The sequence below is a fragment of the Leptonotus elevatus genome, chromosome 18 (assembly GCF_054856555.1).
Source record: "Leptonotus elevatus isolate MCC_2025b chromosome 18, RoL_Lele_1.0, whole genome shotgun sequence".
Classification (NCBI taxonomy): Eukaryota; Metazoa; Chordata; class Actinopteri; order Syngnathiformes; family Syngnathidae; genus Leptonotus; species Leptonotus elevatus.
In genome coordinates, this window is record NC_141256.1 from 13,701,191 (window position 1) to 13,727,258 (window position 26,068).

At 40.6% G+C, this 26,068-nt stretch overlaps 2 protein-coding genes across 8 annotated transcripts in view; both read left to right on the forward strand.

The window, feature by feature from the left end:
* Window positions 1-17,505, forward strand: part of map3k5 (mitogen-activated protein kinase kinase kinase 5) — a 55,637-nt gene extending 38,132 nt beyond the window's left edge. For 5 of the 6 annotated variants that reach the window (XM_086060948.1, XM_086060950.1, XM_086060949.1 and 2 more), the window contains 21 exons: window positions 49-202; window positions 364-471; window positions 1,386-1,438; window positions 2,022-2,117; window positions 4,860-4,941; window positions 5,204-5,337; window positions 6,383-6,510; window positions 7,787-7,923; window positions 8,231-8,336; window positions 9,352-9,509; window positions 10,969-11,146; window positions 11,333-11,350; window positions 12,782-12,959; window positions 13,028-13,196; window positions 13,264-13,449; window positions 14,139-14,244; window positions 15,340-15,586; window positions 15,665-15,777; window positions 15,865-15,989; window positions 16,069-16,145; window positions 16,529-17,505. In XM_086060948.1, the coding sequence (XP_085917074.1) occupies window positions 49-202; window positions 364-471; window positions 1,386-1,438; window positions 2,022-2,117; window positions 4,860-4,941; window positions 5,204-5,337; window positions 6,383-6,510; window positions 7,787-7,923; window positions 8,231-8,336; window positions 9,352-9,509; window positions 10,969-11,146; window positions 11,333-11,350; window positions 12,782-12,959; window positions 13,028-13,196; window positions 13,264-13,449; window positions 14,139-14,244; window positions 15,340-15,586; window positions 15,665-15,777; window positions 15,865-15,989; window positions 16,069-16,145; window positions 16,529-16,589 (2,614 nt within the window). In that variant the 3' untranslated portion in view covers window positions 16,590-17,505. The remainder of the gene's footprint in view (window positions 1-48; window positions 203-363; window positions 472-1,385; window positions 1,439-2,021; window positions 2,118-4,859; window positions 4,942-5,203; window positions 5,338-6,382; window positions 6,511-7,786; window positions 7,924-8,230; window positions 8,337-9,351; window positions 9,510-10,968; window positions 11,147-11,332; window positions 11,351-12,781; window positions 12,960-13,027; window positions 13,197-13,263; window positions 13,450-14,138; window positions 14,245-15,339; window positions 15,587-15,664; window positions 15,778-15,864; window positions 15,990-16,068; window positions 16,146-16,528) is intronic. The other variant, XM_086060947.1, reaches the window with a different exon arrangement.
* A 598-nt stretch (window positions 17,506-18,103) lies between these two features.
* On the forward strand, window positions 18,104-25,601 carry lrp11 (low density lipoprotein receptor-related protein 11). 2 transcript variants are annotated; one of them, XM_086060828.1, is made up of 10 exons: window positions 18,104-18,171; window positions 18,258-18,866; window positions 19,840-19,997; window positions 21,530-21,671; window positions 21,763-21,888; window positions 21,957-22,133; window positions 24,013-24,180; window positions 24,420-24,476; window positions 24,592-24,681; window positions 24,753-25,601. In XM_086060828.1, the coding sequence occupies exons 2-10, from the start codon at window positions 18,284-18,286 to the stop codon at window positions 24,905-24,907; spliced, it is 1,656 nt and encodes a 551-aa protein (XP_085916954.1). In that variant the 5' UTR covers window positions 18,104-18,171; window positions 18,258-18,283; the 3' UTR covers window positions 24,908-25,601. The 2 variants fall into 2 exon arrangements, with proteins under 2 accessions (XP_085916954.1, XP_085916953.1); XM_086060827.1 differs by having other exon boundaries at window positions 18,107-18,866.
* The last annotated feature ends 467 nt before the right edge of the window (window positions 25,602-26,068 follow it).

Genomic DNA, 26,068 nt, shown 5'->3' on the forward strand with positions numbered 1-26,068 from the left:
TCTTTAAAATAGGTTGGGTAGTTTTGCAGTTTCCGACGTTGATTTCAGGTATCTTCGTTCCTTGGTGGAGACCATACTGATCTACCAGCACTTCAAGAAGCCTTGCATGGAACAGCCAGCCCCCAAACTGGAGGTGATGGACTTCTGGATGGACTTTCTCGTAGAGGCCACCAAAAAAGATGTCTCCTCTGTGCGATTTCCTGTGAGTGCAGCCAGGCAGTTAAACCATCACAATACTGGGAACGAATGCTACATAAAACAAAGGGGCTTTGTTTTTAATAAAAAAAAAAAGAAAAGAAAAGGAAAGCATGTTAAGTCGGCAATTATGTCATATTTAAAACCGGTTTTGTATTCTTTCCCCAGGTGTTGATATTGGAGCCTACTAAAGTCTACCAGCCTTCGTATTTGTCCATAAACAAAGACGTGGATGACAACACGGTGTCCATCTGGCACGTCACTCCTGATGACAAGGTCTGCTTTGTTTATATATTCTTCTTCAAAAAAAAAAAGTGTAATTAAAAAGTGGCACAATATATATATATATATTTTTTATAGTTTTTACTTGTTTGCTCCCAGAAACGTATAAAAACGTTCTATTTTAAATATTGCCATGGTCCCAAGAACGTATTTATAAGTTTGTTTTTATATGCTAGAGAATACAGGAGGCTTGGATACAGCTTCTGACATGAAGAGGTCGCTTAAAGCGATGGTAGTATTACAAAAAAACGGCTAGCAGGTGGCAGCAGAGTATAAGAGATCAACCAGGGCCATGTTGCAACGAGCTCTTTTCCTCAATGCAAAACGGAAACGTATACAAATACACTTTTTTTTCCTAATGAAAGAAGAGACTAATCTTTCTTTCGGTAGGTTCCATGTTTTTATAGCAATAGTACACAGCATTCAGTGGGCTTTGCGAAATCAGTCAAAATCCAGTACGACAGCTGGGAGCGGAGGGGGTTGCTTCAGTCAAAATGGCTGGGAGTAAATGAGTTAATTATATGCCACATATTCATATTATTGAATTCAATCACTGGTAATTCTCCCCCGTCATGACAAGCAGACCCCCCCCCCCCCCCCATAATCCTTGCTTACTACATAAACATCTCACATAAGCTCCCCTTGTGCTCATTTTATCCATTTCCTGAAGCTAATGATATAAAATAGCTGCAAATTTGTTTCATTACTTTAAAGGTCAATCGGCCCATTTTTGGACGATGCTACCAATGTTCAACTGCTCTCATGCAGCTGTCAGCAAATTGTGTCCCACGCGGGTGATGTAACAAATTGCCCCTGGTGGGATAAATAAAGTTGTCTGAATCTTGATTTTTTCGGTATGGAAAGCTGCGCTGATGGTGCGTCATTGTTGTATATGGTATGTCGTGCAGAACAAGGGGATTCACGAGTGGAACTTCAGCGCCACGTCTGTGCGAGGTGTCAGGTCAGTGGTATAATTGTATCGTTGCGCAATACTTTTAGTGGCATCCTGTTTTGGTCCTAGTAAAGTAAAGGGATTATTTTTCTGAAGATCATTTTAATATCTTATCGTCAGGTCATATGTGACATAAACTGCCAACTCGCCTATGTAATTATTTTAACATGTTCATGCGCATAATATATGTACTTTTATATATGTACTTAAGTTGTCGGCGTCTCGCGTTTACCACGATTTCTCCGAGGAATTCCATTTCAGCACAGAGAAATGGAGGTCTGGCATGTTGCTAGGGAACGACTCCTTCTCGGAGCCCACTCAGTCTGCTGCACCAAGCCAGTCGGACACACAATGGCAGGCTCGCTAACCACATGTAATGTGCATCGACTCGTGTCGGCTCACTTTGCACGCCAGCAAATGAAAGTTTTCATTTAGATGGGGGGGGGGGAGATTTGTTTTGTTTTGATTCAGACTATCATTATTCGTTTGAATATTGTGCTTTATATGCAGTGTGCAAGCAACCAGGAGATTTGTCACCACGTGACCCGCATCTGCTCTCATGGCCATATATATGTCGACTGTCTCTCCTCAGCATCTCCAAGTTTGACGAGCGCAGCGCTTTCCTCTACGTCCTTCACAATGCGGAGGACTTCCAGATTTATTTCTGCACAGAGATGCACTGCAAAAGGTCCGTGCACGCCAACGCTATCTTTTTTTGTGTAAATAAATATATTGCTTCATTGGAAAGGTGTTCCATGACCAAGCTTGGAACGTGCTTGCGCGCAGGTATAATTAATCATCGTTCCCAGATCAGATTGTGCTGGTTAAAATGTATCAATTTCATTAACAAAGGGTGTGGTAGTGATGCATAACTGATTTGCATCAGCCATTAACATTGTCAATCGAGAATGTGTTCGAGAACCAACTCACAATAGCTGAAAATCCATTATATGGAAAAATCATATAAAGAATGTTTTTAATATCATTTTTCCTTCCATATTTTTTACACAGTTAAATTTTTTAAAACACACTTTTTCAGTATTTTTTTTATTTTTCGCGAAGCTTAAATTTACTGTAAAAGTAAAATAATATTAAAAATACAACAACAATTAAACATGTATATTATTTAAATAATATACATGTTCTAATTATTTTAATAAAATATTCAATTCAATTAAAAATTAAACATTGTATATTATTATATCCTTAATATTTAAACCGCAAAAAGTTCAACTGAACCATATAATTTCGTCGAACGAGGTTCCACTTGCTTGATGCTAACAGGCTAAGCAAAGTTAGCATTCATGTTCTGGTGTTAAACCGTCAAAGAACCGCGAGAACACACAGAGCAACATACAAACAATACTCACAGGCATATATTCAATCAGCGATTATTACTGAAGTTATCGTTGGGGATCTTCTCTGCCACTTCTTCTTGCTCTTAATCGTGCTGCATTTCATCAAGTAAATCTTAACAACTACTACTACTACTAAAATTACAGTGAAGGCTTACAACTCTAAATTTGGACAGTTTTTGATTTTAAACTGTAAAAACAATATTTTTTTAAAGTCATTTAAAAATGTGCAATATTGTGGAGGTGCCAATGATGAATAAAATATTTTCTCTAGTTATCTTTGGAACATCATTTGATGAAAAAGAGGGATGGGCGATTAGTATCGGGCCCAAGATACGGGTACTCGCGGCGGCGCCCTCTTGTGGCCGTTTTATCATCACCAACCAGAAATCATTGGACCTATATGCCACGAAATAGGCGGGACTTCCGGGTTTTCACCCATCAACTTTATTTCCAGTTTGCGACGTGTGGGCCGCGTCCCAGTACTTGCGCTTCCGCCTTTTGTGCCCCTCGGCTGCGCGTTCCCGTCGGCGGGTGCGATGGCTGCGAGAGTGTGTCGTGTCCGTCTCAGTGTCCGAAGCAAACGCCAAACGCTGAGCATTCACGTCGGACTCTTCCGAGCACCAAAATGTGGCATGTGAGCGTCAATGAGTCATGCCTGCTGTTGTCATAGCGCTCTTTGCATAATAGAGCGTAAAGAAGTGACTGTGGGACGAGTCGGCTCGCGCATACGCGTGTGTGTGTGCGTGTGTGTCATGTGCGGGGCCGCAACGCACGCACACGTGTGGCACCTCCATGCGCACTACGCGCGGCAGGATGACAACGTGCTAAATCTCAGGTTGTGTGCGGCGAGGGTGTTAAAGGTCGTTATCTTGTGTTGGCTGCGTGTGTGGGAGGTGCGCTTGTAAACATATTGAAACACCGTCTGGATAAAAGCACCAGCCAAATACTTGATGATAATAATAGCTGTTTTATCATATGCGGGAAGTTAACAGTTGAAACCAAAATGCAAATCTTGACTTAAATGGAATGAAATGGTGATATGTGATGGATTTAGAAATAAATGGCTGAATTCAGTTTACAGGGTACAGGGAGTCCTCAACTTACGAGCACAATGGGTTCCCGAGAGGTTGTTTGTAAGTCAAATTTTTTTGTAAGTCGAATCACATTTAATTATGTTGCAAAATAAAATTTTATGAAATTTGTACAAAAAATAAACAAATTAAATTATAAGGAGTATATGTTTTCTATGCAGTACAGAAATTTATTTAAAAATACATTAAATTACATCATCCATCCAGCTACTGAACCACTTTTCGTCACAGTAAATTCAATATAATTTTTTCACAGTACAAACACAATGGGTTCAGAGAGCTTTTTTGTGAGTCGAATCGCATTCAATTTTGCTTCAAAATAAAATTTTGGGAAATTATCCCCCAAAAAAAAAAAAATATATATATATATATATTTTTTTGTACTTAAGAAATGAAACAAATTGAATTATGTACAGTATATATCTTCTATACAGTACATAATTTAAATTAAAAATACATTAAATTACTTCATCCATCCATTATCTGAACCACTTTTTCTCAAAGTAAATTAAATTAAAAAAAAATCACAGTACAGGTAGTCAAGGTTGGGTCGATTGTAAATTGAATCGCGTAAAAAAAATTCAAAATAACATTTTTATGAAATTATTTAAAATTTTATATATATATATATATATATATATATATATATATATATATATATATATATATATATATATATATATAATATTTGTATTTTATTTTTTTAACTTTAAAAATTAAACAAATTTAATTATTTACCGTATATATTTTGTATACAGTACATAATTTAAATTAAAAATACATTAAACTATTTCATCCATCCATTATCTGAACCACTTTTCCTCACAGTAAATTAAATAAAAATTTTACACTTAAAAACAAACTAAATATGCAAACGAAATGTACATAGATGGGGGGAGAAGTTATTAAGTTGAGTTCACGTGAGGCAGCTTAAGTGGAAGGCATTGTTGGGTGTAACTAAGCAGGCACGTCTTTTGTCAGGTTCTGCGATCTGGTCAACAGCATCACCGAGGAGGCGTGGCGAGGTCCAGACGAGGGAGACTGCGATACTGACGCCATAGAGGTGAAAAAGACAACACTATTTTTTTGCATACCGTTTAGAACATCACTTGGCCAGATTTTTATCACAATTTTGCATGGTGAGACTTTGCACCTGCTGGATTTTGGAAGAACAAAAACAGTGACTGCTGCTTTATTTACATATATTTCGGACGGTGTTGTTTAAAACCCTTCGTGATATTAAGAACCGCTGATCTCAAACAAAAAAAAAACAACACATTTTTTTTCTTAGTTATTCAATACAGTGTATGAATTTGTCTCTGCAGTACGACTACGAGTATGACGAACACGGCGAGCGGGTGGTTCTGGGAAAAGGCACATTTGGAGTGGTGTACGCTGGCCGAGACCTCAGCAACCAGGTCCGACTGGCCATCAAGGAGATACCAGAGAGAGACAGCAGGTGAGACATGGACGCTTTTAAGTATGACTTCATTCTGGGGCTGGAATTAATTAATTAATTGTGCAACGTAACCAATTAAGTTCGTAACTTGAGTTTCCGCCGTAATTGATCTTTATCGGAAAAAAAAGCCGCTCTATCTGTCAGTGACACAATTTTGGCACGTGTTAATGCAACACGTTTCGGAGGATTCTCTGTTCTGGCCACTGACGAGTCTTTTCTTGTGCATCTCATTTCTGATGATAGTCATTTGGAAGTTTTCCCCTCTGAAGTGAAAGTGAGAAGCCCAGATCAAAAATGTGTGTGTGTGGTCTGGTGCTTTGTGGCTTAGATTGAGCGCACATGAGAGGCTGCTCTGAGCAAAGAAAGTGCAGCAGGCAGACACCCAGACTGAGTGATGACACTGGCACACTGATACACTCACCATATGTCTTGGCGGCACAAAGCGGTGAGAATGTGGCTGAATAATTCAGAGACAGACTTGCTGTGTGGTTTAAAAAAAAAAAAAGAAGAAGAAAAAAACCTGCTGCCAGGTTGACTTTTTTGGGCATGTCACCTTGTCAGATAAAGATTTCAAGAAGAGGTGAAATTAGATTATTTCTTAAAGTTCAGAAGAGTTGATTGAATAAAAAGTGATAGTGATGCCGAGTTAAGAGTATAGCCATATGGCATGACTCCTTCTTGTGGTTGGCTCCAAGTCAGCCTTTAAATAATTCAGAATCTCCAAAATTGCTTTGCTGAAAAGTCGATTTGTCGCGATGGTTCTTGTTGGCGTTTCAAAAATGTTTACACAATTTTTTTATTAGAGCAAAGGTTTAAGACGGCCCGCGAGATGATTTTGTAAAGTATTATTTAGGGCTGGCCGACAAATAGCGAAAATCTGCGTACAATTGACGGCAATTTTTAAGTTATATAGGCCTAGCATTATTTTACCGATCCGGCCCACTTACCAATATATTTTCTTCTATGCGGGGGCCCCTGAGCTAATGCGAGTTTGACACCCCTGAATTAGAGCATTCCAATGATATGTGTATGTTTTGGTTTCTAGGTACTCACAGCCCCTCCATGAGGAGATCGCCCTCCACAAGCACCTGAAGCACAAGAACATCGTCCAGTACCTCGGTTCCATCAGCGAGAACGGCTTCATCAAGATCTTTATGGAGCAGGTGCCTGGAGGTAAGCGGGGGGGGGGGGCTGCTGACATTATCACAGTGTTTGCACGTGAAAAGTTCTGAGCGCAAGTCAGAGGTGTGGGTTTAGACGTAAATGTATCCGGGTCATGGCACCAATCGGAAAGTTCGGAGCAAACCATCACCTGGTCATTTTATCTTGCGTACAATATTATATTAACAGTAACTACCAGAAAACTGTATGTTCTCAGTTGAGCCATTTAATGGATGTCACAACTAATCAAGTACACAGCTGTGAAAGTCCTATTTCGTACCCGTCAAGTAACTATTTGTGTTTTTAAGATTTGCTCTGTCAGGGAAGATGGTCGTCATCACATAGTCCATTACAACTCCAGTAGTCAGCCAACAAAAGCAAACTCACCTTTTCCATTAGATTCTCACAGTCCTCACAACCAAAGCAAGCTATAGAATAACATTTTCACACCCTACTATTTCACTGTTTATTTTTAGGGGTATAAACAGAGGTAATTAGTTGTTTTGCTCCCAGGCCCCACCACAGCTGTGTTACTTGCATTTACAGTAATAAACATTTCTTGGCCAAAAAAAAGATCAAGATATAATTGTTGGACATTCAAAGTTCATATTTAGACTTTTACTTGTTAACAGCTTTAAAAAAAATAATAATAATAAACGACATCCCTGCTATAGCTAGACAGATAACTTCATTCAATGATAACACCTGTTGCTTATTCTTGCACTTTTATTTACCATAGAGACGACTCAAAAAAGGGGAAAACTGTAACAAACAGTTTACAAAACAAAAAAACAGTTCACATGCTGTTGTAAAATAAAATGGTGCAATAGAATAAAGTATTGTGACACATCTGTCTGCCATGTGATGAACAAGTAGACTAAGCTAGCATACTAACGTTCGCAAGCTAACGCGCTAATCGCTAGCTTAAACGCTAATGGCTAGCTCATTGCTAATTGTAAGTAGCATCTCTCTGCTTGCTATTAGCATTATACTGACTTAGATTTTATGTTTATAAAAAAAAAAAAAAAAGCAATGCCAACAATACAAACACAACCTGAAAGGTGTCCTGGCTGATTCATCATTAAAGTAGCTGATTTTGAAGGCGCCATGCTAATGATAGTGACACCGCTTCAATTTATTAAGATAATGTAACAGCAACATGATGTTGATGTCGTGATTTTCAAAGTCCAATTATTACATATCCTTGTGCTTTTTTTTCATGGCTAATCGGAATCATGCTAGCTTAGCGTTAAAAGGAATGAACTCATTCTTCTTGCGTCTTGTGTAGGGAGTCTGTCTGCGCTGCTTAGATCCAAGTGGGGGCCCCTGAAAAACAACGAGCCCACTATAGGCTTCTACACACGGCAGATCCTGGAGGGACTCAAATACTTGCACGACAATCTGATTGCGCATCGGGATATCAAGGTAACAAATTGTTTACAGTATATATAAAGTCGATTTATTTGCAAGCGAGGGTGGAGCTTTGAAGCACTTTTTAAATGCATTTAGCATATGTGAACGCAAGAATACAAATTTTGAAATGTATAGAAAGTTGTTTCTGAGCCATTAGAAAAAATACTTTTAAAAAGTTAATTGTCACTGCGTGTAATTGTTGCATGTTGTGATGTAACTATGCCTTTTTTGTAAATTTTTCTGACAATGCCATCCCTTTTCTGCTGACTCACCAAGACTGTGAGTTGTTCTTCTCACTGTGTGTTTTTGAAATCCTCAGGGTGATAACGTGCTAATCAACACCTACAGCGGCGTGCTAAAGATATCCGATTTTGGCACATCAAAGCGCTTGGCTGGGATTAACCCCTGCACTGAGACGTTCACAGGTACACACCGACTCAGCGCGCCCGCTCTGTAAACCCAAATCAAGCATTTCACGTGTGCAGGATTATGCAAAATTACTAAACAGTTTTATGTGAAACTGGTGCGAAGGAGTAGGCGTGGCGTAAGGATAAATATCCAGATGCACAACCAATCTTAATTTTTTTATAATTTTTTTTGCAGCACTCCAACGCCAACCAATAAATACTTGCCTTCATCAGTAGAGAGAACTTGTTAACCTTTTTTGGAAATAAAGTGAGCATAGTTGTGATCCCTGTTGCACTCCAGTCCTGGTCTGTGGTCAGACGAGGCAGGTTTGCAGCACTCACGGCAGACTTTTTGTCAGCTCGGATTAGAAACAGGGCTGCTCCTTTTTATAGGCGAGGTCTGCTTTAAATGATCCGACGCCGGTTTTTAGCATGGCTTTGCACTTCTCAGAGCAGTGAATAGTCAGTAAGCTATTATTAGCACAATAAGCGTGTTATTTCTGGAAGTAACCGTTCTTGCTGGAGGCTCCAATAAAAACGTATTGCAAAAACATGGCGTCAAGTCTACATGATGTCATTTTGCGTATCCTTTGGCTCGACTTTTCATAGGGGGGGGGGGGGCTGTTTTGATTTGTTTCCAAAAAGTATTTAAGCCAAGCACAACTTAACTTCTTAAACCTTCTTTTGTTGTGTCACAGCTTACAGTAGATATAGAAGAATAAGCTCAAATAAAAGCAAATATATGTCGTAAAATACGAGCTTCAATTCTCATGGTGCTCTGACTCGTATCTGTGATTGCCAAGGCAGCAGCAGCAGCACGGTGGTCTTGTGGTTAGCACCGTCTGCCTTACAGTTTTGAGGTTCAAATCAGACGGCATTGGCTCAAACTCACAAATAACCCGGGTAAGAATAAATGCTGTAGAAAATGGATGAGTGCCATGGCGCAACCCCAGGACATCTTTTGATATCCTGAACGCTTCATCTATTAATATGTTTAAATCTGCTTTTTTTTTTTAATTATTATTATTTTTAGGTACACTACAGTATATGGCTCCGGAGATTATAGATAAGGGTCCCCGTGGGTACGGCAAACCAGCAGACATCTGGTCTCTGGGTTGCACCATCATCGAGATGGCGACTGGGAAACCTCCGTTCTATGAACTCGGGGAACCGCAGGCTGCTATGTTTAAGGTAAGAGATAACCAACGGTATGCAAATCATCAGATTTTGTTAAATGTAAAAAAAAAAATTTGAAAGTCAAGACAGTCTGCAATGTTGATATTTTGGCAAAAAACGTGAAGTCGACGCACATAATTTGCTTTCAACGGGCCACAGAAAATGATGTGGCGGGCCGGATTTGGCCCCCGTACCTTGAGTTTGACACCTGTGCCCTCGATAACTTATACTGTGAATGCATCATTTTATAATGAATGTCAACAATGATGTTAAATTTTTCATATTGCTAATTTCATGCCTATAAAATCATTGATCATTTCTAACATCATTTGCATGACGCAATGACAGATATTTGCACATGAAATTTAAGGAGACATCATTTAAAGCAGTCAAGTCCCAAGGCGCAAAAATTCGACTAAATATCTTTGATTGACTTCAGTAAATTATTATTTCTGCCTTCACTTTTAGTGTCAAGAAAAAATAGACAAGAGATATTTATTACCAAACTAATCCTTTTATAAGAAATTAGAATTATAATTGATTTCTCTTTCGTTTTTTTTTTTTTATTATGATCACTGTTTTGTTTTGGGACATTTTATGTATCAAAAGTACTTAGTAATAAGGAAGTTGAGTACTGGTATCGGTCTGCAAAAAACATGCCTAATTACCACTCCTTTTTTTTTTACAATTGATTAATTGTAATAATTAGCCTACATGCCCATCCCTGTAACTGGTATTGAAATGTCTTCATCTTGTCGTTGGGCAGAAAGAGTCATCCAAGTCATGAGATATCACTTTTTTTGTGTGTGTTTGTGGAAACAAATCATGTGACTTAGCTCATGCCTGTGTCAATAGCAGTGCGCTGTAACATGATCGTACGGAAGAGAGAGCATAAACATAATCTCCGTCCGAACTATTGTTGAAACAAACAAACATGACGTGTGTGTGTTTTCCACTCCCCTCCGCTTGTGTGCGTCTTTCCTTGAACACACTTGAACGCTTGCCAATTGTATGAATCGTTTTCCCAGTGCCAACATGGAGGACGGCAAAGTACAGTATGGTTTTCGAAAGGTCGTCTGGAACGCATTATAGCACGCCCATCTGGGGCTGAATGACGGAATATTCCATACGTGAATTTTGGCTCATGTTGCTCCTGCCGACCGTCTGGTGAAGTCGACGAGAAGATGTTTTTTTTTTTCATTGTCCGATGTAGAATGTGAATATCGAAAGTATAACCGCTCGCAAAAAAACATCAATCATAGTTAAGCTGTTTAATTTGCGTCTTGTCTCATCCGTGTGGAATGTCTTGCTGCTAATCGCGGGGCAACATTCCTCCACAGCAACAAGACATTTTGTTGCCAAGAAAGTCTCGTGCTTGAACTTTGACTGTCTATTTATCAGCTGCGTAGCCACGTTTTCACACCGTCGTTGGGCTCGGGACCGACCCTGTTGGGATTTGTGTGCTTGTCTGCAGGTGGGCATGTTTAAGATCCACCCAGAGATCCCCGAGTCCATGTCAGCAGAGGCGAAGGCCTTTATCGTGCGCTGCTTCGAACCCGACCCGGACCGCCGAGCCACCGCCTTCGATCTGCTCACGGATGAGTTCCTCACCGTCACCAGCCGCAAGAAAAGGAGTAAAGGTAGCTTTGCTGGTGAGGAGTGCACATCTGGATGTTTTTGCAGCTTGTCAATCACATGATTTTGAGATTCGTAGAAAAGCGTTAGTTGGCCCTTTATAGATACATGAAACTGTTTTTCTTCCAGCCTTTAACTGTAACCATGAACCACTTTGTTCTGTTGAGCACTGACATATATTTTGTCCATTTTTTTCCCCACAGCTCTTTCGCCAGGCACAGGTGAGCGGCTTTGCTTTTTGTACTGGTCTAAGTCTCCCAATTTGACCTAGGGTGGGGTGGCAGCAGGTTCGGGTGGGAGGGCACACGCACGTGTGTGTACACACCAAATGCCACAAACGATTATTTTGCTAGTTGACTAGTCACCGAGTCGTCACGATAAGTCACCTCGTCGGATCATATGTACTAGTTTGCTAGTCAACTCGTGTTGGGGGAGAGAGGGGACATTGCAGAACAACAAATACAAAACAAAATACCCACAGAGTCATAACTAGTCACCTAGTAGTCACTAATCGGCTCATTTATACAGTTTCTACTGCTTGACGACTAGTCATCTCGTACTCAAGCAAGATTAGTTGACTAATTGGATCGTACAGTATGTAATATTTTGCTAGCCAACTTGTCACGATTTGTCGACTAATCGGATCATATCTACCATTTTGTTAGTCGACTGGTCACCTAGTAGTCACAATTAGTCAAGTAACCAGATCGTATGACAATTTTGCTAGTTGACTGGTCACCTAGTAGTCATGATTAGTCACGTAATCAGATCATATAACAATCTTGCGAGTTGAATAGTCACCTAGTAGTAACGATTAGTCAACTAATTTGATCATATGTACTATTTTGCTAGTCAACTAGTGTTAGGAGAGAGGGGACATTCTAACACAACAAATATAAAACAAAAGACTCACAGGGTCATAACTAGTCTCCGAGTAGTCACAATTAGTCAACCAATCGGATCATATGTGCTATTTTGCTAGTCGACTAGTCACCGAGTACTCAAGCAAGATTAGTTGACTAATTGGATCGTACAGTATGTAATATTTTGCTAGCCAACTTGTCACGATTTGTCGACTAATCGGATCATATCTACCAGTTTGTTAGTCGACTGGTCACCTAGTAGTCACAATTAGTCAAGTAACCAGATCGTATGACAATTTTGCTAGTTGACTGGTCACCTAGTAGTCACGATTAGCCACGTAATCAGATCATATAACAATCTTGCTAGTTGAATAGTCACCTAGTAGTAATGATTAGTCATGTAATCAAATCATGACAATTTTGCTAGTTGACTAGTCACCTAGTAGTCACGATTAGTCATGTAATCAGATCATATAACAATCTTGCCAGTTGACGAGTCACCTCGTATTAACGATTAGTCAACTAATTTGATCATATGTACTATTTTGCTTGTCAACTAGTGTTAGGAGAGCGGGGACATTCTAACACAACAAATATAAAACAAAAGACTCACAGGGTCATAACTAGTTTCCGAGTAGTCACAATTAGTCAACCAATCGGATCATATGTGCTATTTTGCTAGTCGACTCGTCACCTAGTACTCAAGCAAGATTCGTCGACTCATCGGATCAAATTTGACCAAATGTGAAAGTGATGCTTCCCTCTTCATGTTTGCGTTTTCGTCTCCAGAGTACCTGCGCAGCATTTCCCTGCCCGTGCCTGTGGTGGTGGAGGACACCAGCAGCAGCAGCGAGTACGGCTCCGTCTCCCCTGACAACGACCTCCACGCCAACCCCTTCATCTTCAAGCCCAGCGTCAAGTGCTACAGCGAGCGCGATGTCAAGGGGCCCCGCTCGCTTTTCCTCAGGTACGACGAGTGGCGCACAAAAATACAAGGTGAATGGTTTTGAAAATATCAATTGTTTGGCCTTTCAGCATTCCAGTTGAGAACTTTGAGGACCACAGCGCCCCGCCATCCCCTGAAGAGAAGGATTCGGGCTTCTTCATGCTGAAGAAAGACAGCGAGAGGCGAGCCACCTTGCACCACATCCTGACCGAGGACCTGGACAAGGTGGTGGCCAACCTGATGGAGGCCATCACACAGGTGGGTTTCGGCGCGATGAGACGCACGCTTCGAAACAACTCTCAAATCCCTTCGATTGGACCCGCAGGCCTCGGAGGAAATGAAGATGAAAGCTCAGCACATCTCCACTCTGGTGGTCAGCCTGGCCGACTTCATCCGAGTGGCTGACAGGAAGATCATCGCCCGCACGCTGTCTCAGCTCAAGCTGGAGCTGGACTTTGACAGCACGGCCATTAGCCAGCTGCAGGTCGTACTCTTTGGGTTCCAGGATGCTGTAAGTAGTGTCTCGGCTTCGTATCCTCTTCCTTGAACCGGCGGCTTCGGAACGTTTCTTTTTAATTGTCACTTGACATGAGCACAGGCTGCCACGTTTCAGTTTAAAGTAACGATTACGAAAACCTTTGAGAGAGGCGATAAAAAGGGTAATGTGTCAGTAATAATGGGCTAATAATGGCAAATCTTTCCACAAGAAAGGTCAGTCGGCTTTGCCTTTTATAAATGCAGTACTTTCAATTAAATGACATGAAGCGGCGTTCATGTTCTGTATTTAAGGGTGATTTGAGTCTGCTGTTATTTAGTGCATGGGCGGATCTTTTAAGAAGGCCGACATCAGTGACCCTTGCAGTCTTCTTTTTTTTTTTCTCGTTATTTGCTTTTTCTAAATAAAATGAAAAAGTTTGGACACCCCAAAGGTGGTGCTCTTACGCCCCCTGTTGGTTTCACTTAAAATTACAAAAGTACCATTATCAATGTTATTATTTATTTATTTATTATTTTAGTCTGCAGCAAGTGGATGAATTCGTTTTTAAAGGTATTCATTTGACGTGAAAAATAATAAAGTTATCAAATTAATTCTGCACAAAAAAATAAACTTTTTACTGCTGAAAATGGCTCATTGAGTCAAGTATATATATATTTTTTTTAAATCTAAAATTTAAATGAGTGACCTCTCGATGCTTTTAGGTGAACAAAGTGTTGCGAAACCACAACATCAAGCCTCACTGGATGTTTGCCCTGGACAACATCATTCGAAAAGCAGTTCAGACCGCCATCACCATCTTGGTGCCAGGTAACAACAGCGTCTGTTATGCACGACCCCGCTTAATACACACATGACAAGACTTAAGATAGATGACCAGCGGTTGAAAAATAAATTTTCAGTATCCAACAACAAAAACTGCCAAAGTGTTCATGTCAACCTTCTGACTGGCAGTTTAAGAGACGCATCACAATCCTCACTGTGGTACAACTGGTTGAACTGGTCTGTTCTTTCAGTGACCCCCCCCCCCCCTCCTCTCTCCCCCGCTGCTGTCCTGTGCCTCAGCTTGCATGGAAGTTGCCATTCATTAGCATACAGGAGATCTATTGTCCGGTTCAGCCTGGCGTGGCGGTTTACAAACGGATTAAGCAGATGGCCTCAGACCACAGTAGTCAAATGAAAGCTATTTAACAACATGTCATCTTTTTACCAAATTATTTTTTTGCTGTAAATAGCGAAAATCCACACTCTAAAAAGTTTTGTAATTGCCTATAAATGCCACAAGAGGGTGCAAGATAAAACCTATTTTATTAACTTAATTCAACATAGTCCAATGAAACTAAGTACAGGGTTTCTGCGAGGCATTAAAAGTCAGTATATGGATTTTCTAAAATACGGACTTCATTTGCATTAAAAAGCATTAAATACGATGTCCAGTGGCATTACAATTTTAAATACAATTGATGTAACAGTTTATTGTAATATTTTACATACAAGGTTGCGCAAAAGATTCACTATAATGCAATTTAGTAATAATAAATGTGATTTTTTTTTTTTTTTGTGGGGACTGGTGACTAATTTTAATTTTCAATAAATAAAATGTTGCTTCATGTTCCAAATACCAATTGCTCTAAATTTGAAAAAAAAAAAACACCGTTCCTGTTGCCAGTGTCCAACATGAAACGCTAATGCCACCTAGTGGCAAAAAGTTACCTCAACACAAATGTATCGCTCAATGTTTGACACTCCTTTGAACTTAATTTGTGAATATGCGGTTCGCCGTACAGTGCAAGTAGAAATTTGGTGAATGCAGCATTTATAGAAATGAAGTCAAATTAATCACATGAAGCCAAGCAGGCCCCGAACGACTGAGAACAAAACGACCACGCGTGCATTTGCGTTCAGAACTCAGGCCTCACTTCAGCCTGGCCTCGGAGAGCGACGCGCCTGACCACGAGGACGCCGACGACGAGGAGACCGGGAGGAGCTCGGCCCACCACCACCGCCGGCCGCCGCCGCCCGTCTCCAGTCAGGATGAAACGGTGGTCACTTCGGGAGTCAGTACGCTCAGCTCCACTGTGTCACGCGAGTCCCACAATGCGCAGCATTCCGTCAGCATGGAGCTGGGAAGGATGAAGCTGGAGACCAACAGGTCGCAAAAAAAAATCAACTCATCCGTTTTCAGGTTCGACTTACTGAGATTTTTTCTCTTCAACGCGCGTGACATCAGGTTGCTGGAACAGCTGCTGGAGAAGGAGAGAGAATATCAGTCCATCCTTCAACAAGTCCTGGAGGAGAGAGAGCAGGAGATCCGACTACTACGACTGCGATCTCACACCACGGGTGAGCGAAAAGCTCTTTTTTCAAAACGCCTCATCTATCCATCCGTTATGTCAAGATGTCTTTGGTGTCCCTCGCTCCGATCTCCAGCAAACGTCTCCACAGCGACGTGCGGTCCGCAAGCGCGTGTGGACCAACCCGCCAAAAAGCGGGACGAGGCAGAGCTGAGCAGCTGGCTGAGGCTTTATGGCGCGGACCAGGACTCCATAGATGCGGTGCGGATCCGATCCGATCCGATCCGATCTCATCTTCTCATGTTTGTGTTATAACTCGATTGACGTTTCCTTGCTTTAGATACTCGCTGAGGAATACACGCTGAATGACATCCTCCGCGATGTCACGAGAGACGATCTGAAGAGTCTCAGGCTGAGGTAGCGCGCAAGTCTCATTTCAGTTCATTTGAATTTCATGTGAAAAAGGCCCTCGATGTTTTTATGTGTCATCTTAGTTTTGGATATCGGATGACTTGTCTAATAACGCTGCAAATTTCTGGAGAAATTGCGAGTGAAGGCAGAATAAAAAAAAACATTGACACGCGAAAAGGATATTGAATGAGCGGAATATGTCGGAAGGATTTGCATGGATGAAGTACCGCGTTTTCGCCACGAGGCTAGCATTAGCATATGTTTTAGCATAATAGCATGGTACCATATGTTTAACCGTGCGTGCGCTCAATAGTGCGGTGCGCCTTATAGACGAGAAAATACGCTACTCACAATAACGATCTTCCTCTCTGTCCTCGTGTCCTGTGCAGAGGCGGAATTTTGTGTAAACTTTGGAAGGCCATCACGGACCACAGGAACAAACCCACCTGAGGCCTCGGGTGGTCGACAGGACAACCTCAGTATTCTCCTCAATACCTCAGTATTTGTTTTTTTCGAACAAGAGTCTGCGTTTTGCAGCTTTTCCAGCCACGTTTTTTGTTGGTCGGCTGCTGGGATGGTTTCCAAAATTGTCATTTTGTCAAGTGCCACTATCGCGTTGAGCCGCCTTATGGACGCGTCAGGTATGTTACAACAACGTCGACTCGGAGTTTGATTTGTAAGCCCACAACAATTGTTCCTGTTTTCATACGATGAAATGTTTACATATCGAGAGACTGACTTGTAATGTAAGCCTGAGATACAAAAATACTACATGAAAAGATTTGAGTTTTGCTTATCGACGTCTTTGTTAATGTATTATTGTGGATGCTGCATCCCATCTATCTGTTTTTTTTAATTTATTTGTTTTGCAAATCTGAAAGATGTCAATGCATGCCCTTTTTTTTTTTTTTTTTGCATTATTAAGACTTCTTTAAATGGCATTTATTTACATTTCACAAACAAGTAAATTTCATGGAATATCTTATATGTGGACATGCATACGTGTACAAAATATAACTTGTACTTAATTTTTTTCCCATGTGGACTGGACCGTCTATGCTTGTGTACTATTATGGAAATTTCTGTGACAAATCATAGAAGATACTAATTACAACTAAATACTGTATGTGATCTGCTCACTTATTTTTACAATGATTTTTTTCTCATCTTGCTCGAGATGATATCCTTCAATCTGCTGTTTGTTGCAAGGAAAATATCAAATGTAAACAAATTTTATATTTGCATACAAGACTGCTGACAGTTATTTTAAAACTATCAGAAATGGGAGTTGTGTCCATGTTGTTTCATATTTAACGTATCTCAAAATGTGTGTTATATTGTTTAAATAAAATGTGTCTTTACGGAATTAGATTTCATTTGGAATATGCACACAGTTATGTTGGTGAGTAATAATGAAATCGGGTTGATATAGACCACAATGCATTGCGAATATGAAAAAAAAATGGCGCGAGCAACTGCAGCGATAAATGAATACAACGGAAATAATTTGTTTTGGTTGAAAATATGTACAACATAGGAACAAAAGTACAGTTTTAAAACATTTTTATTCACAATAAATAGTCGGAGATTCATGCGTCGTAAATTACGGAGGTCACGTGATATGCGACGAAGAGAAAGTAGTGAGCTGGCTGTCCGAATCGCCAAACAGAATGAGGGCACTACATATTAAGCCACTAAATAGTGGACTGCTGTGTAGTGAATGAGGGGTTAGGGAACAAGGGTGGACATTCGGACACAGACAAGGACAGTAGGACACCGTTCGTCTCGCTCCTCCTTTACTCTTCACTTATCTCTCTCCCACACCAGACTCCCTCACTTTATTTCACTCTACCACCCCCTAGCGGATGGAGGCTGCAAGCACAACACTACACACTTGCTGTTGTCACTATGACAACGGCAGATTTCTAGCACCGTCTGAGGACCCCCCCCCCCCCCCCCCACACACACACACACACCTTCCACCCTCCCCCGCTTGTACAATACAAGAGTCAGACACAACTGGATGTAGTAGGTAGGCGAGTGCGGTTTTTTTCCTATTCAAGCCGACTCGCGATCGTCTGAGGTGTCAATCTTCTTGTTTCTGACGGGGGCCTCAAGGGGTGGTCTTTTTGTAGGTAAACAACATGGCCGGGATGCAGCATCACCGCTCGCCGAGGCTCGCCATCGTCGCCCCGCTCCTGCTTCTTTACGTATTGCCGCCGCCCATCCACGCTCGCATGTCGGCCATATCGGACTTAAAATCCAAAATAACGGGAGTGGAGGAGCTGCTGGAGGAGTTCCGCAAGCAGCTCCAGCAGGACCAGACGTACCGGCCGAGCGAAGTGGCCGACTCGTGCGTGAGCGACTTCAGCTCGGCCCGGGAGAGCATCATCCGGGCCAAGGCCTCCATCGAGCAGGGGGCCACCTTCCTCATGGCCCCGGATCGCGTGTACACCTGGCGGGACTGCGTGCACGCCTGCTGCGCGCAGCCTCACTGCACCGTGGCGGTGGTCCAGGAGGAGGCGAAGCAGGCCGGGGACAGCCTCAACTGTTACCTCTTCAACTGCGCCTACAGGAGACAAAATGTCTGCTCCTTCGCGCCGCAGCCGGGTTTCGCCTCGCACAGTCGCCCCCCGGTGAACGTCACGACGCTGGGACGCGGTCCGCCTGATTCCTACGGAGGTGCCGGGAGCGAGCGGAGGCCCGGGGAGGCGGATGAGACGCCAGGTGGGACACGTCATGCGCACATTGCTTGATTAGTAAATAACCAGAGGTGGCAAAATAGTCATACTTTTATGTACTGATTGGCTTTAAAAAAAAAATATATATATAAAAATGTACTGGGCAACTGGACTCTTCCTGTTTGTTAGTCCTTTTTTTTCACGGGGGAAAAAAGGCAAAATTCCCAAATATGAATTAAAAAAATTTTTTTTAGACATTAGTAATATTATAATTCTAAGTAAATTTTGTTGTGCTAAAATTTACAAAATTAGTTCTAGCACTGAATTTTTGTTTGCTGTTAGGTGACATCCTTGAATTAGTCATTTTTATGCGAGAGCCCTTTCACTGGGGAATGTATGTTACGGTTTTGTTGTCATTTATTCAAAAAAAAAAAAAAAGAAATATATTAACTCATTCACTGCCACTGACGACTATAGGCGTCAAAAATTCATTTGAACTATTTCTATTAGTTTAAATTTTTTTCTACTTTTGTTAAGAGTATGAAAACCTAGGAAAAAAATATTGTATATTTAGAACAGATATTACATTTGTGATTAATCATGAGTTAACTATTGAAGTCATGTAATTAATTACTATTAAAAAAAATTGCGCCTGATGTGATAAAAAAAAAGAAGGAAAAGATTATTAAAAATTAGGGGCGTCGGGCGATTAAAAATTTTAATCGGAATCAATCGCATGACTTCACTAGTTAACTCACGATTAATAATAAATGTTGTATCTGTTCTAAATGTACAATAAAAAAATTATAGGTTTTCATACTCCTGTTAACAAAAGTGGAAAAAAATGTAAAACTAATAGAAATAGTTAAAATAAATTTTTGACGTCTACAGCCGTCAATGGCAGTGAATGAGTTAAGAGCATAAAATTGTTTCATGCTTGATTTTTTTTGTACCCTAAAGGGACTACATAAATAAAAAGTTGCGGTACTTATATTTGATTCGATTGTTTTGTGTTTCAGAAGTTGACGAGCCCCCTCGCTGCGACGCAGGCCAGGACGTTGTGATCCAGCTGCCCACCGACTGGGCAGTTCTGGACGGCCGCGACAGTGTGGACGACCACGGGATCGGTCACTATGACTGGACCCTCGTCAAGGGGGACACAGACATCATGATGAAGGTCAGCGACTCTGCAGACAAAGTCACGATCACTTACATCAGGGGTCAGCAACCTTTACTGTTAAAGAGGCGTGTCAGGTCAGATAAATAACAACAATTCTGTCTGGAGACACAAAACATTTGAACTTTGTGATGAAGGAAACTGTTAGTGTTAGTCTAATGTACTGAGAGATCATTAGAGCTGCACTATAACAGTACTTTGAGATTAATTTGCTTCTACCTTTCATCTTCCTTTTTCAAATGTTTTTGTTGTAATTTGTCAGACTTTGTTTTTCATACATTTTTAGACTTTACTGTCTGTCAAATTTCTGAAATTTTTGGCAATTTTATGGACATATGGTAATTCTATGCGTCTTCTTTTTTTTTTAGACATTTAATGGCTATTTTTGAAGAAAAAAATTCTGCCTTTTTGCTTTCATTTTTTATATATATATTTTTTGCTTTAAATTTTCTGACATTTTTGGCAATTTTGTGGACATTTTATGGTCATTTTGGGGTTTCTGTCTTGTTTTTGGATGTTTTAAGGTTACGGTACTTTTTGAACATTTTCTTTCCTGCCTTTTCTTAAAAAAAAAATTCTAACTTTTTGGCAATTTTGTAGACATTTTATGGTAATTTTGGGGTAATTTTTGGGATTTCATCTTTTGGACATTTTATAGTTTTATTTTCTGCCTTCTTTAAAATAAATTTTATACCTTAGGCCTATTTTGTGTACATTGTATGGTCATTTTTGGCATTTCTTCTTTTGTTTTGGGACATTTTCGTTACTTTTTGAGCATTTTATTTCCTGTCTTTTTCCATTACATTCTCTGATATTTTTGGGCAATTTCATGGAAAATTTACGGTAATTTTCTGCTTTTCCTCCTTTTGGACATTTTTTGGTAATTTAAAAAATAAATAAATAAATAAACGTTTTCATTTACCTTCTGACTTAAAAATTTAGACTGACATTTTTTTGAATATTGAATTATTCATTTAAAAATATCTAAATCATTAATTAGTTTAAAGAATATTTTATATAAAAAAGATAAATATGTAAAAAAAAATATGGCTCAACTGACAAACGAGCTATTCAAAGCTTTTAAACAGAAGAATAGACAACACACGGTGCTTTCGTTTGCAGTATGAGGAGACGCAGTCGGCGTCAGGTTACATTTGTTTGCTTCTGTTAACAGCTTGTGGCCAGAGCTCCAGAATTTAACTTTAATTTGATACCCCCCCCCCCAATTGAACACAATCTATTTTATTTGTAAACAAAATATAGAATATTTGGTATGTAAAGTTTAAATAAATAAATGGTAGCATTCTTCTTCTGTTATCATTCTTCTTAGCAAGTCGCAGCGTCCCATCACTATTTTTAGAACAGACCCGTGGGCTGCTCGTGTTGTCCTTGGGGCTAACTAGTACATGTACACTTTTTTTTTTTTAAAGGACCATACAAAGACATCCATGTAACTGCAACTGTGTCTCTTTGCCCCCCCCCCCCCCCCCCCCCGATTGAAGCAAACGTGACTTAAAGTGTGTCTATTGCAGGCAACTCATCCCGGATTGCTGAAGGTCACTGGTCTTCAGGAAGGCGTGTACACTTTCCAGATGACTGTTACGGATACATCGGGTCAAAAGACGTCAGACAATGTGTCTGTTACAGTGTTGGCACCAAAACATCAAGCAGAAGGCAATGACCTCACTTATCTTACATTTACGGCAAATGAGTTACTCATTTTAAGTGTCAAGTTCAAAGTTCATGTGTGTGTTTTTGTTGCTAGTGTGCACCGGCCACTGCTCAAATTACCAGTTCAAATGTGATGACGGCTGCTGTATCGACATCACCTTTGCCTGCGACGGGAAGCAGCATTGTCCCGATAGATCGGATGAAGACTTCTGTCCCGACTGTAAGAAAGCACTCGCGTCGGCCAACGTTTTTGAGATGTCGACGCTCACGGTTCTGATCCTTGCCTAGTCGACACCGGCAGGAAGTCGGTGACCCACGCCGAAGGTCTGCCCAGCCTTCAGCTTCCACCGACGCGCGCCGAAGAGTCTGGGGAGGGTTTGGTGCTCCGCGCTGGATCCAGGATGGACAACGGCAACAGTAGAGTCACACCTCAGCCCAGTGGGCAGCAGGATTCAAACAGTCAAGGTGGAAATACAGTATATGTCACCCCCCCCCCCCAATTATACACAGATTTTTGCTGCCATTGAACGGTTCAAATCATACCAATCCAAAAGGAAACAGTTTGTAACAGTTGATGGTATTCGGTCCCCTTGTTTAGACTGCCTTGTTAATGTTGGTGTTCCACAGAGGTCTGTTCTAGAGCTGCTACTTTTTTCCTCTGTTCATTAATACATTACCAAACTCTTGTGGGAAATCAGGTGAAAGAGGGGGGGGGGGGGGTGTTTGCACAAATATATATTTCCTTTACAATGTCAATTTGTTATTGAATGTGTTCTATTACTTCAGGAATCTTAAACCGTGATCTTCCTTAGCATTGTGGCCTTTCTGTCGCAGTGAAGGTTTTAGTGTTCCTCCACACACGGAGACACAGACACGGAGCCCCCGTAGGCGGCCATTGAGTCAAGGCACGGAGCGCTCAAATGCTGGCAGAGCCACAATCCGTTCCACATTCCGTGGGAAAACAGTTCTGTGCTTGCAGACTTGCTGGGCTTGGGAACAAAAGCGGCTCTGTCCTCGCTGTCATCCGATCCCTACATTAGGTTGAGATAAAAAAAAAATAATTCTTCCCTCAGTGCCCCTTCATAGTTTTTAAAAACAATTGTATTTCATTTATTATTATTATTATTATTTGTATCTTTTTCAGTGCCAAGTGCACATTCTGGACAAGCTAAGATATAAAGTAGTATATAGCACAGACAAGCTAATGCAAAGTATCATTCAAGTCAATGGAAATGCTATCAATCTGTACGAGCCTCCCCCACAAAAAACAACAATAACAGCACAAAAATATGTTTTTAATGAAGAAAGTGGTTTGGTACTTGATAAAAACAGAGTAATTAAATAGAATGTAAAGAACTGGCCAACTGAGGTGGCCATTGCCGATGCTAACTGCTAGCTTGTCAGTCGTGTTTTGCGGCGCTTGTTAGCATTAAGCTAAAGGTGGTTGTTTTGACTACATAATGTGTACAATTTAGTTTGACAGTAAACTTCTACTGGGAGTGGCAATAAACAGCTTTTTTTTGGGTGGGGAGGAAATTAAATGTTCACTATTTTGTTGCCAAACTGCAAGTCATGTTATAGTAAACAGCTAGCGGCTAAAATAAGCGAATTTCTGTCAATTGATAGAGTAGGCAATATTTTTGTACTCTTTGCGTGTTCCAATAAATTGAAGTTGAGTTTCTGGTGAAGGGGGTTCCTTTGCAAAGGTTTATTCAGAAATTTCTGATAACGCAAATGAAGTCACCCAAGCAGTGGTGTCCGTTCCAAATGTGTGCCTCCAACTCGAGTGCACAGCGCATTTATTGAAATGCAGTGTTCACAGGAAATCGCTTCTCCCCTCCCCCTCAGCAAGTTCTCATAGGTACGAAATCAGATTAGACTTCGACAGCAGTATACCAGCTTGTCCTTGGACTTTCTTTCTTTGACCGGACAGAAACTCCTACAAACTCTACTCCCTGAGATAGTAGAAAAGAAACCTGTTACCTTTCCTCTTTCCCAGGCAAGAGAGACAGATAAGAAAACAATCGACAGCATTATTCATTGAGCTATACTGAGTTAACATAATTACACCTACATCGACACAGTTATAACTAAATTCAAAACAGTTAAAATATAAAGTAAAACAGTAAAAATGTTAACAATGTTAACACAATACATCCATTCAAATATATCATTCTTGATGCTAGGGATATTTTGACCATGATATGTTACTGAGACACTGGCAGCTGATTTAAATTGTCAAAACAAAATGTATCTATAAAAAAAAAGTCTCGTTCAAAGGTTAGCTACCGCGTAATGTTTTTCAACAATGTCATGTAATCGTGTCTTGTCTGTGTCTTGGCAGACCCGTGTTCTTCCGCGCCGGTCGTCGGACCTTGCAAGGGCACCTTCGCGCGCTGGTACTACGACCGCAAAGCGGGAGAATGCAAACACTTCCTGTACGGCGGTTGCCAGGGCAACCATAACAACTTTCTCCAGGAGTCGGACTGCGTCAGTGAATGTATACAGAAAAGTGAGAAGATGATTTCATCTTTAAAGATGCTTTTCATTTTTGACCACGAGTAATTGATTTATTGATCGATTGATCTATTGATTGATTTATTAATTTATTTATTGATTGATTTATTAATTTATTGATTGATTTATTAATTTATTGATTGATTTATTAATTTATTGATTGATCTATTGATTAATTGATGATTTGATTGATTGATTGATTGATTGATTGATTGATTTGTCATTGTTGTGTAGGTCCAGGTTTTAAACCAGCTACTGTGGCTCCTCCTATCACCAAACAGACTGAAATAGGTATTGGAAAATCAGGCCCGATTAATTGTTTGGGTCCTACTGTTTACTACTATTTATAAAATATTGACTTTGTTGATGCAGAAGTGAATCAAATTGTGATTGTGCTTTTTCAAAGCTGCTCCCAGAGTCTCACAAAGCCAAGAGAATGAGATCCTAGTGTCCAAACCGTTTCCAGTAAAAGGAGGCCATCTTGTCCCCGAGTCAGGTCAGAAACAGCTCTCGGGCGTTTCGTACGTGACGTTCACCTGTAACTTGTGCGGTCCTCTCCCCGGCCAGGTGCCATCCTTCCGCTGGCGCTGGGCCTGATCATCACCGCCTTGCTGCTGCTCATGATCGCCTGCCGCCTGAGGCTCGTTCGCCACAAGCTGAAGAAAGCGCGGCCCCTCACCACGGAGGAGTCCGACTACCTCATCAACGGCATGTACCTGTAGCCACAACACACAATCTCTTGACAGTTATAAACCTGGGAGGAAAGAAAGGATGGGGAGCCACTAGAACCCGAGTCTGGACTGTTTAAATTTGCACTGTATTTTCCTTGTAGCCTAACGTCTGTAATTAGTTTCATGTGAGCTTGGAAACATCCCGTCCTGCGCTGCGTTGCTTCACGCTGCTTCTACGCTGAACGCGTCCTGCCGCTGAAGGGAAGCCGATGACATCATCTGACGCTTGTGAGTTCATAAAAATGGCAGATAAAAAGTATTGGGACGCCTGGCCACTGTAAAATTTTACCCGCGCCAAACTCATCTAAGCATGCGTCATTAGAACTTGCCTTCATTTTTGGTAAGTGTCCCAATACTTGATATCAAAAAGGAAATATTTTTTATTATTTATCATTTGTTTATATTGTTGTTGTTTTTTTTTACATCTGTACAGAAATTTATTGCGCCGTATTAGTGCTCTCAATAGATGAAACTGACCTGTGGATAGAAATGTAAATACACGGAGTACTAGTGGATCAGTACACTAAGCCATAGTAACAGTCATATAGTATGTAAGTACCACTTTGTCCTATCCGGCAATCCTTGCAAAGTTTCACGGGGATGTATTATATTGAATATTCATTCAAAGTGCTATATGTCATTTGAGATTAAAATTGATTACATAAAAGGATTATTAAGACCTGTACCATTGCATTGTATCAATTCAGTAACATTTTTCAAGCAGTCACTGGCTTAACAAGTTGCTTTTTCTTTTTTGGACGATACCAGTATGAGTACTCAACTCTTTGATACTTTTGATACATAAAAATTCCCCCCAAAAAACAATAACTGATCTAAAAAAAAAAAATAGAGACAAAAATGATCTTTAAATCACAATGTAGCATTTTTCCTTAAAGTTGTATGGAGTTATTGGCAATTTTCTATTTTCTAGTTCCTTACAGGTAAAAATAAAAACTGCCAGAAGAGGCCGCTGTTGTGACTACCGATACCATTTTTATAGTTAGCTTTATTTCAAGGACTTGTAATAGCGACCGTTACCGCAGCCCTCTTGTGGCCATTTTTATAAGAATAGGAAATTGCCGTTAATTTCATGCAATTTTAAAATGCTATATTGGAATCTACTTTAAAATTATGTCGTTTTTTGGGGGGGAA

Excerpts from the sequence above, each read along its gene's own strand:
- lrp11 (XM_086060828.1), top strand. The coding sequence starts at position 18,284 with ATGGCCGGGATGCAGCATCACCGCTCGCCGAGGCTCGCCATCGTCGCC. Across the intron at positions 18,867-19,839 it reads GGAGGCGGATGAGACGCCAG|AAGTTGACGAGCCCCCTCGC; the intron begins GTGGGACACGTC and ends TTTGTGTTTCAG. Across the intron at positions 22,134-24,012 it reads GCAGGATTCAAACAGTCAAG|ACCCGTGTTCTTCCGCGCCG; the intron begins GTGGAAATACAG and ends GTGTCTTGGCAG.